This window comes from Syngnathus leptorhynchus, chromosome 18 (assembly GCF_054491065.1).
Source record: "Syngnathus leptorhynchus isolate UIUO chromosome 18, UIUO_Slep, whole genome shotgun sequence".
Classification (NCBI taxonomy): Eukaryota; Metazoa; Chordata; class Actinopteri; order Syngnathiformes; family Syngnathidae; genus Syngnathus; species Syngnathus leptorhynchus.
The window spans coordinates 6,759,977-6,770,306 of NC_141212.1; the positions used below are offsets into that span (position 1 = coordinate 6,759,977).

Sequence of the window (10,330 nt, forward strand, 5' to 3'; positions counted from 1 at the left end):
TGTTGTTGTTTTTTTTTTGCATAATACTACTTCATCCCTCCCTCAGATACAAAAATAATAATTACTTCCTGAATGGCTATCGGGAGGTTTGGCTGGAAAGGGCATTCAAAGCCTACAGCTTTGACCGCTTGTTCTCACTGCTGACGGTAAAGTGAAACAATGGGGCGAATGTTTCATCCGTTCAACCCCCTCCTCCCTTTCATCCACTGGGCTGTCGACAGATATGCGCCAAACGGCCAGTTCTTACAGCACTGTTGATTCTGATTGGTCATCTAGAATGAGTCAAAAATTGAACCATTGCAGAATTGTCCCTTGAAAGTATACAATTAAAACAAAGGCAGGAGTTAGGAAGTCGTTTTTTTTGTATTTTCTTTTTCTGATAATTGTTTCAGTCTCAGAGTGCTTAAATGAAGCCAAAGTACAAGTGACATTTATTATGTTTCTGAATTTTATTTTTCAATCTGACAGATTCTATTTAAATTTATGAAACGTGACCAGTCAGAAAAGCCAGTGTGTCCCACACCACCCTGCCTGAGATGCACTATTATGGAACCTTCCCTTCCCACCTTTCATCTTTCCTTTTCTATCACCTTCCAAACCTCACCAGAGCCCTCCTTAATGCCACTTTACCTCCCTCCCCCACTCCCTTCCATTCCTTCCCAATGACCCCCCCTTTCCCAGGCATCGTGCTATCAACCTCTTCATCCCGGCCTATCAAAGAATATGGATAGAGGCAGAGGAGTACTCCTTTGAGGAAAAGCTAGTTCAGGATTTGGCAGTAAGTACTGGGCAGCCCTCGCCTGTGTCCCGCGTGCCCTGCGTTGGCACCACTCTGCCAGTCCTGCCCGCCGATCGCATCTTTAGCTCTGTGCCACTTGAGTCTTGGGAGCGCACCTGGGTGGGAACCTCGCCCAAAGCATCGAGGGTGCCCCGTTCTAGGTGTGCCAAACCCTTCAAACAGAGATCCGCTCGAGGTCAAAGACTGCATGATCGACTCAGGAGACGCAGGGTCAGCTCTGGCGCTCACAGCTCTAGAAAGCCAGGCTATACCATTTTGACAGCAGTGGTAAGGAGGGCCGCTTGCTAGACACCGTCGCTCCATGTTGTTGGCTGTCAGATCTGGATCCAACCCATCAGTTGTCCTTTGGCTGTTCTCTGTAAGTCTGTCGCGTGATAAAGTAGGCTCTGTGGACGTGACGTCAGTGGCATGCTCGCAAGATCATATGTCACACTCAAGCTCAATTCAAACCGTGTCGTCATCGAGCCTTTAGAAATTTGACAACATCGTCAAGTCATCTCTGCCAAGTCGCGTTTTCATTTGTTGACATGATTATGGAAAGGTTACTTTAATTTCAGGGCCGTAAGATGCAGGAAACATGTAGTTTTGCTGCAAATATTTACAAATCAGTCACAGTCAAGCGATTGTACTTTTATCCAAACTTTAGTGACCTCGTCATTGTTAGCTATTTGGGATGTCATCAAGTCCATTTTATCATGTTCAAAAATCATCGGGATGGCTGTTTGCTATAACATGCACGTGTTTGTAAACCCCCTTTTGACTCATTTTGTCCTTCCCACGATTCATCCGGCCGGCCATGACCAATTGCATCTGCATGAGTCATTTCGATGTTCAATTGTCCAACATTGAACATGTTAATTAATGAAGGTGGTAATGGGATAAAATGAATGATTTGTGCAGTTAAAATTATGCCAGATCTCACTGTTCGCATTTTTTGGGCTATGCAGAAAACTCCCATGAAAATAGTGGAGGAAGATGAAGAAGAGGTGGCTGAAGTCCAGCCAGATCCTTTACACCAACTCATCCTCCATTTTAGCCACAACGCTCTAACGGAAAGAAGGTGCTGTAGTGGAATAGACAAAACATCAGCAGAAAGTCTATGGTGCAATGTTTTTTTTCTTACCTTAACATTTCTTTTTTCAGTTACTTAGAAGAAGATCCTTTGTATATTGCGTATGCTGACATGATGGCAAAGGTCGGCCTCATTCTATTCACCTATGAAGTAATCAGAAAAAAACTAGATGAACACACTTTGAATGTACATGTTCACAGAGCTGTGCAGAGGATGAGGAAGAAGAGGATGAAGAGGAGAAAGAGAAGACGTTTGAGGTGCAGGCTTCAACCTATAATTACTCAGTTGTGAGATGATCCAAAAAATGTCATTTTATCAGTTGTCTGTCTGTCTAATGACCATCAGGAAAAGGAGATGGAAAAGCAGAAGATCCTCTACCAGCAGGCTCGGCTTCACGCTCGTGGGGCAGCTGAGATGGTGTTGCAGATGATTAGCGCTAGCAAAGGTGAAAAATGCTGGCAGTTTGTATAAAAATGCTGTTTTTGTTAGCAGTTTCTTATCTGACTCGTTTTATCAGGACACCTGGGCTCTATGGTGACTTGTACCCTCAAACTCGGCATTTCCATCTTAAACGGAGGCAATGTGCAAGTTCAGCAAGTGAGTGGGCATGCATGTAATGGCATGCATATTGTACGAGTAGCATTTTTTGCTGTAACTACTCATTTTGCCCCCCCCCCCACACACACACACAAACAGAAAATGCTGGATTACTTGAAAGAGAAAAGAGACGCAAGTTTTTTCAAGAGCCTCTCAGGACTGATGCAGTCGTGCAGGTATAGCTGTGTTTCATTATTCATAAAATGAAAAAAATGTACTCTCGAGTATAGAACTAGTGAATTTCTTTCTGGTAGTGTCCTCGACTTGAATGCATTTGAGAGACAAAATAAGGCAGAAGGACTCGGAATGGTGACAGAGGAAGGTTCAAGTAAGTCCTGATGGCTGTTATTTGGAATTCAATTAACAAACCTTGGAGAGTCTGAATGAGTCCATTGTGTTGTAGAAAAAATAAAATAATAATTATTTAAAAAAAAAAAAAAAAAAAAAAAAAAAAAAAAGCTCTGAAAACACAAATAAGGTGATTTTAACAGCAACCAAAAAAAAACTGCTTTTTTCTCATCTATGTGAGTCTCATTATTCAGTCGTCTAGTTTAACAATTCACTGTTACTTCCTTGCGTCTGTTATGATCAAATTTTCTCGTATCATGATGAAACACATTTCATAGGTGGGTTTTTCTGGAATTAGTTTTTAACTGCATGGCTGTGTTCCTCCAATGTATCCTCCATAATTCTTTGTATTGTAATTTGCTGTCGTCTCTTTTTTCATATGTCTTCATATATTGTTTGTCTCTTTCCTCTCATTAAAAAAATAAAAACATCGATGGCAGTCCACACTGAGCGGGGTAAATAACTAATTAAGATCATCTTCATATGCTTATGCTTCATAATGAATGTCTCCATAACGCTCTACTACTTCCTATACTAACCTTAATGCATGCCAAATAATTGATGTTATTGCTAATATTTTGTGTTATTTCTGTTCCCATTCATTCCTTTTTATTAACATTTAATTCTACAAATAGCTTAATCGTCCTTAATTATAAGGATGAGTTAAACCCATGAACTTCCACTTTGGGAAGTTCCCCAAGATGGCTATATCGGCTTGACAGAACTCATCTTGATTTTTATACTTATGGCTTTGTTGGCTGGATTATCTGATCTGAATTTGAAGTGAATGTTTGTACCTTTGTGTGTTCTCAGCTCTTATCTGAAACGATGAATCCTTCATCGACCTACAATCTAAAGGCCACTAAGCTTGAAATATTATTTTTCAACATATAACCTCTGCTGCTTGCTTTGTACGCATTGCTTCTCGGGAAATCGTGACATTAAGATAAAAAATAATGTGTAAGTTAAAAACACTGTTTTTCAAAAGGTTCCAAGGTGTTACTGAACGATGAGTTTACAAAAGATCTGTTCCGGTTTTTGCAACTTCTTTGTGAGGGTCACAATGGGGGTAAGTTATATTTATGACAATTTTGGAACATTTGTTTTGTTTAATTATTATTAACGCACTTAAAAACATTAAATATGTTTTTTCATTAGAGTTCCAGAACTTCCTGAGAACTCAAACTGGAAACACAACCACGGTCAACATTATTATAAGCACTGTTGACTACTTGCTCCGCCTTCAGGTGAGTTTATAGCACAAGAAGAAAAATAAACAGTAGCTTCATTATCATAATCATAAAAAAAAAGAGATTTTATAATATTGTCTTCCTTTTTAGGAATCGATCAGTGACTTCTACTGGTACTACTCTGGCAAAGACATCATTGATGAAACTGGCAAAGTTAACTTCTCCAAAGCGTTATCGGTGGCCAAGCAGATATTCAACTCCTTGACTGAATATATCCAGGTAACAAATAGTGAGCAAATTAATCAGCTATAAATAAACTTTGATTCTAATGATGAGCATTCTTTCAGGGCCCTTGTATTGGGAACCAGCAGAGTCTTGCTCACAGCAGATTATGGGATGCCGTGGTGGGCTTCTTGCATGTTTTTGCTAACATGCAGATGAAACTGTCTCAGGTACTTGACAACAATCTTATTGCTACTGCTTTGAATGTATTTAGGTCTGCACGATTGTTATTATTTTGTTTGAGGACACGACATGTTGTATGTCCCTGTAGGATGCCAGTCAGATAGAACTGCTGAAGGAACTTATGGATTTGCAGAAAGACATGGTTGTCATGTTGCTGTCTCTGCTAGAAGGTAAACAGATTGATAATTTGGTGGACGGAATTGATGACGGTGGACTTTATGCAAGCACGCGTTACCTTTCCAGGTAACGTTGTGAATGGAACAATCGGGAAGCAGATGGTGGACACCCTCGTGGAGTCTTCTAACAACGTTGAGATGATTTTGAAATTCTTTGATATGTTCCTCAAGCTGAAGGACTTGACAACGTCAGACAATTTCAAGGAGTATGACCCCGAGTGCAAGGGAGTTATCTCAAAGAAAGAGTTTCAGAAATCAATGGAGAGCCAAAAGCAGTACAGCCAATCGGAGATCGACTTCCTGCTTTCCTGCGCGGAGGCGGACGAGAACGACATGTTCAACTACAAGGAATTTGTGGAGCGATTCCATGAACCGGCCAAAGACATCGGCTTCAATGTGGCCGTGTTACTGACCAACCTTTCCGAGCACATGCCGCACGATAGCCGACTCGCCACCTTCTTGGATCTGGCCGAGAGTGTACTGAGCTACTTCGAGCCCTACCTGGGGCGTATCGAAATCAACGGCAGTGCAAAACGCATCGAGCGGGTGTACTTTGAGATAAGCGAATCCAGCCGAGAGCAATGGGAGAAGCCTCAAGTCAAAGAGTCCAAGCGCCAGTTCATTTTTGATGTGGTCAATGAGGGAGGCGAGAGTGAGAAGATGGAGATGTTTGTCAATTTTTGTGAGGACACCATTTTTGAGATGCAACTAGCCTCGCAGATCTCTGAACCTGATACTGTGGAACAACAGGAGGAGGAGGAAGAGGAGGAGGGATTCACCATCCTGGATGAACTGGCTGGAGAAGAGGGCTCCTCAGAATCTGCCTCTGCTTTCACTTCTGCATGTCGATCAGTCAAGAAGAAGTTGCATCACGCACGCCAAATTATTTCTGTAAAAAACATCCGCAAGAAGCTCAGGAAACTCAAGAAGCTGAGCATAAGGGAAATGATCACTTGGTGTTTCTCTTTCTTCTGGATGCTCTTCACCGGCTTCTTTAAAGGAATTTCTAGTCTTATATTTGGTTTCTTCCACGTCATCTGGTCTTCCATGTTCGGCGGCGGTTTGGTTGAAGGTGCCAAGAACATAAAAGTGACAGATATTCTTGGAAATATGCCCGATCCCACTCAGTTTGGCATTCATGGAGATACCGTTGAAGGAGAGAAATTAGAGGCCATAGAGTCTTCGGGAACCTCTGACGCAACTATGGTTCCAGCGGCAGACATAGCTGAGGTTGACACTATGCTGGACATGCTGAACATGCCCAAGAGGGAAGGCGGAAAACTTGTGGAGCACGGACTGGGGGATGTCTCTGAACTCAACAGTGAGACCTCCACCACAGACCACAAGGTTTGTTATTACTAACTGAACTCATCACTTTTCATTTAAATCATCAAATTAATATCTCTACTGATGAATCATTTTTTCTGTGATGTAGAAAACTGCTGCCAAGGCTGATGAATCTCCTGAAAGTGAACCTGAGAAAGCAGAGTGAGTATTTAAGTGACAGGGAAAAGTATAAAACGGTATCAGATTCTAACAGCAATGACACACACAGCACAGAGAACCAAGAGAAGGAAGATCAAGCTAAGAAAGAGGAAGCCGAGGAGCCGCCGGTTGAGGAGAAACCCAAAGCAAAATCGAGTCGCCCCAAAGAAGCTTCTCCTGCCTTCATGTCCAATGTCTTTTCCACGCTAGATGTCTATCTGACCAAAATGCTGGTAAGACCCCAGATGACACAGTTTTTCCCCACATTGTTTAATCGATACCAAGGAGGTTGTAAACAGACTACATGCTCCAGGGATCACATCTGACTTCAAAATAACCACCATCATCAGATGCGTGATGACATGGATCTATAATGTCTCAATTAGGGCTGCCACCATTGAATATTTGAATTGAAAAAAAAAAATTCAATATTATAAACACAAAAGATGAATAAGTCCGCTTTCAAGAACTAGAGAAATCAGAGTATTGTTACTTTTGAAATCCTGTAATCAGAACATTTGGATAATATTGATAAAAAAAATCCTTCTAAAGGATTGTTAAAATCGGAGACGATTAATTTGATAATCGATTTGTTGTCGATTAATCGATCCATCGTGTCACCGCTAACTCAATGGAGCTCATGTATTGTATCCTTGACAGAATTACCTGGCTCGCAACTTCTACAATCTGCGTTTCCTGGCTCTGTTTGTGTGTTTCGCCATCAACTTCATTTTGCTCTTCTACAAGGTAAACAAAACAGCAACAAAAAAGTTAAAGTACACAAGCGTGAATTGCAGACAGTGGCTGTTTCTCATTTGTCTACATTGGAAGGGGCAGAATAAAAATACTACAGGTTGCATGAAGTTTACTGCATTTTTTTTTTTTACTTAGGTCACGGCAGAAGAAGAGGGAGATGATGAGAATCATTGGGAGAAGGATGACGAGGACACACTCTTTGACATGGATGAGTTTGTTCTCCAAGAGAGCACGGGTTACATGTTGCCAACCCTGCGTTTTCTGGCCATATTCCACACCGTCATCTCCCTCGTGTGTTTGGTGGGATACTACTGTCTGAAGGTGGGCATCATCACAAACCATCATTTATATCCTCGTTCGTCCCAAAGGGCCTTATTTGTGTTGTGTTTCTTACGTAGCTTGACTGGTTTTTACAATGAACATCTTTTCTGGGTCTTTTATTTTTGTGACACCTATTGTTTAAACTTTAGGTTCCTCTGGTGGTGTTCAAGCGAGAGAAGGAGATAGCCAGGAAGCTGGAGTTTGATGGCCTGTACATCACCGAGCAACCATCTGATGAGGATATTAAAGGCCAGTGGGATCGACTCGTTATCAACACCCCGTAAGTCAAAGCAAATCATTTTAACTACTGACTTTTGACTCCATAAATCACTAACCATAAGGATTCCGTTTTCTACTCTAGGTCTTTTCCAAATAACTACTGGGACAAGTTCATCAAACGCAAGGTAAGTGTCCACATAATACTACCATCATGTATTTGTTAAAAATCCTCACCTATTGTTCTTTGTATTAATTTTGCCCAAAATAACTTTTTATAAAGATTTTTTATCCCCTTTTTTGGTGTCTATATTATTAATAATAATGGCAGAAAGTCTATACATGGCCTATCTCTGTGACATCAGTCGCTCAATAGCTTCACCTTCCTGTGTGCGTAGGTGATCAACAAATATGGGGACTTATATGGAGCCGAGCGCATCGCCGAGCTCTTAGGCCTGGATAAGAGTGCTCTGGACTTTGACCCCACAGTGGAGACTGTAGAGAAGGAAGCTTCCCTGCTCTCCTGGTGAGAAAACAGCTGTTGTTTCACAACAAAAGATGTCATGTTGGATTAAAGGTTTTTTTTTTTTTTTTTTTTTTTTATGAAAGCTTTTGCACATGACTATCTATTTTGTGTTAATTTTGGTGGGCTTAGATAGATACACTGGTCGTATAATTCTAAAACAATAATATTAAAATAAAAAAATACATAACCATTGGCTTGTGTTTCGATTCTGTTGACAGGCTCAGCTCAATTGACACAAAATATCACATTTGGAAATTGGGAGTGGTTTTGACTGACAATGTAAGTACATGTTTACTAAGGAAGTTAGAATTATAATAGTTTTGTTCACTGGTTTTCATCACATATTGTGCATTTTTCTTTTACAGTCTTTCCTGTATCTGATCTGGTACACTATTATGTCCATTTTTGGACACTTCAACAACTTCTTCTTTGCTGCCCACCTGCTGGACATTGCCATGGGCTTCAAGACTCTCCGGACCATCCTGTCTTCAGTCACTCACAATGGCAAACAAGTATGTATTGCCACCAGCAGGGGGAGCCACAGGAGAGAATTGTCACGTTCTGGGTCAGCTGAGCTACTTTTAATCGTTTTTCCCTTTCAAGCCTTCAAATCTTATTTTGATATTTTCAGTGTGAGGGTGTCATGCCATTATCTTAAATTAATTTATTTTTACTACAAAACAATTTAAAATGTTCATTATTGAAACAAATTTTTTTTTTTTTTTTCTGTCAGTTGGTGCTGACAGTGGGTCTGCTGGCAGTGGTTGTGTATCTCTACACAGTGGTAGCCTTCAACTTCTTCAGAAGGTTCTACAATAAGAGCGAGGACGAAGACGAGCCGGACATGAAGTGTGACGACATGATGACGGTACCTTTACAGATTTAAAATCCCGATTAAAAAAAAACAGAGATAACTAAGCTTTTGTGGAAGAAAGCAATCACAGACTTCAGCAAGGCCACATTTGAAAGAAAAAATGTTTTGGCTTTTGAATGAAAGGCTTGGCTGAATGGAACCATTATTTTGAGGAATTGTTGCCTCTTTTCAACCGTCGCACTGAACACTGTGAACTCATATAAAGTCAAATCTGTTTTCCTTACAATCTTATTTATCAGACTGTATTTCCTGTTTTTATCTTCTTCTTTGCAACAGTGCTATCTCTTCCACATGTACGTGGGTGTAAGAGCTGGAGGGGGCATCGGCGATGAGTTGGAGGACCCGGCTGGAGACCCTTACGAGCTCTACCGCATCCTTTTTGACATCACCTTCTTCTTCTTTGTCATTGTCATCTTGCTGGCCATCATTCAGGGTATGTCAACGTTAATTCCCTTGTCTTTAAGAAAAAAAAAAAAAAAAGTTCTGTCTTTGCTTAAGTGTTATGTTCAATCACCCTCCTGCAGGTTTGATCATTGATGCCTTTGGTGAGCTGAGAGACCAGCAAGAGCAAGTGAAGGAGGACATGGAGGTAAGTTAACTCCCCCGCACGAGAGTATGAATTGATTTCAGACAAAAATAAAGCTAGCAGAAGACAATATATTGAAAATTAAGATGATTCTGTTCTCTCTGTTGTTCGTCGTTTTAGACCAAATGCTTCATCTGTGGCATCGGGAACGACTACTTTGATCGGACGCCTCACGGTTTTGAAACTCATACCTTACAGGAGCACAACCTTGCAAACTACCTGTAAGCGCTGCAATGCTAATCTTACAGAAAAAAATACAAAACCAAAATCTGTCTGACTGCACTTCCTCTCTGCAGGTTCTTTCTGATGTACCTGATCAACAAGGATGAGACAGAACACACAGGCCAGGTACATGATGATAACTAGATGGAATATTTCAACTTAAACTCTAAATGGGACATGAAGAAAGATGAAAAAAAAGACACTGATGTTCCTGACCCTTCTGTTTGTAGCTTTCACTTGTTTCTGCCCACTTGATGGGTTGCATAAGTGTAGCTTTGCAGGAGGAGAAAACAATGTGTGGGTTTACTTTGACGTTTTAGACCGTTACCTTGTTGTTGGCCTCCTTGAAAGATGTTTCAGTGTCATTTAGCAGAAATTCTCAAAGCCCGCAATAAGAACAGGAAAGACAAAATCAATAGTGACAATAGAGAGTGTTTCATATCATGCATGCCACCAAATCCGCGGTCATGCTTTTCAAATTTGAATGACAATATCATATTTGATTTCTCATTTTGAAACACTCAACTCGTCCAGCGGAATCATAACGCGATACTGTTCGCGCCGTATGGATGCGAACGTATCGCTTTACTGAAATGGAATCCTTTTTAGAATATCAATGTGATGCTTCATAATGTTCTTATTAGTCACAACAATTAAGGTTGTGCAGCTAAAGCACAATAAAGGTGATCATTTAACC

The 10,330-nt window shown here is 40.8% G+C and overlaps 1 protein-coding gene across 3 annotated transcripts in view; it reads left to right on the top strand.

The window, feature by feature from the left end:
* Nucleotides 1–10,330, top strand: part of ryr3 (ryanodine receptor 3) — a 46,155-nt gene that overhangs the window by 34,650 nt on the left and 1,175 nt on the right. For 2 of the 3 annotated variants that reach the window (XM_085937554.1, XM_085937553.1), the window contains 29 exons: nt 682–778; nt 1,747–1,859; nt 1,943–1,994; nt 2,072–2,128; nt 2,217–2,316; nt 2,389–2,468; nt 2,568–2,644; nt 2,723–2,796; nt 3,257–3,271; nt 3,805–3,885; nt 3,975–4,063; nt 4,157–4,285; nt 4,354–4,458; nt 4,560–4,641; nt 4,715–5,994; nt 6,083–6,135; nt 6,203–6,365; nt 6,793–6,879; nt 7,024–7,209; nt 7,359–7,489; nt 7,571–7,613; nt 7,824–7,951; nt 8,170–8,230; nt 8,317–8,463; nt 8,685–8,819; nt 9,102–9,258; nt 9,350–9,414; nt 9,532–9,632; nt 9,708–9,759. In XM_085937554.1, coding sequence (XP_085793680.1) covers nt 682–778; nt 1,747–1,859; nt 1,943–1,994; nt 2,072–2,128; nt 2,217–2,316; nt 2,389–2,468; nt 2,568–2,644; nt 2,723–2,796; nt 3,257–3,271; nt 3,805–3,885; nt 3,975–4,063; nt 4,157–4,285; nt 4,354–4,458; nt 4,560–4,641; nt 4,715–5,994; nt 6,083–6,135; nt 6,203–6,365; nt 6,793–6,879; nt 7,024–7,209; nt 7,359–7,489; nt 7,571–7,613; nt 7,824–7,951; nt 8,170–8,230; nt 8,317–8,463; nt 8,685–8,819; nt 9,102–9,258; nt 9,350–9,414; nt 9,532–9,632; nt 9,708–9,759 — 3,940 coding nt within the window. Of the gene's footprint in view, nt 1–46; nt 147–681; nt 779–1,746; nt 1,860–1,942; nt 1,995–2,071; nt 2,129–2,216; nt 2,317–2,388; nt 2,469–2,567; nt 2,645–2,722; nt 2,797–3,256; nt 3,272–3,804; nt 3,886–3,974; nt 4,064–4,156; nt 4,286–4,353; nt 4,459–4,559; nt 4,642–4,714; nt 5,995–6,082; nt 6,136–6,202; nt 6,366–6,792; nt 6,880–7,023; nt 7,210–7,358; nt 7,490–7,570; nt 7,614–7,823; nt 7,952–8,169; nt 8,231–8,316; nt 8,464–8,684; nt 8,820–9,101; nt 9,259–9,349; nt 9,415–9,531; nt 9,633–9,707; nt 9,760–10,330 lie in introns of all 3 variants that reach the window. The other variant, XM_085937555.1, reaches the window with a different exon arrangement.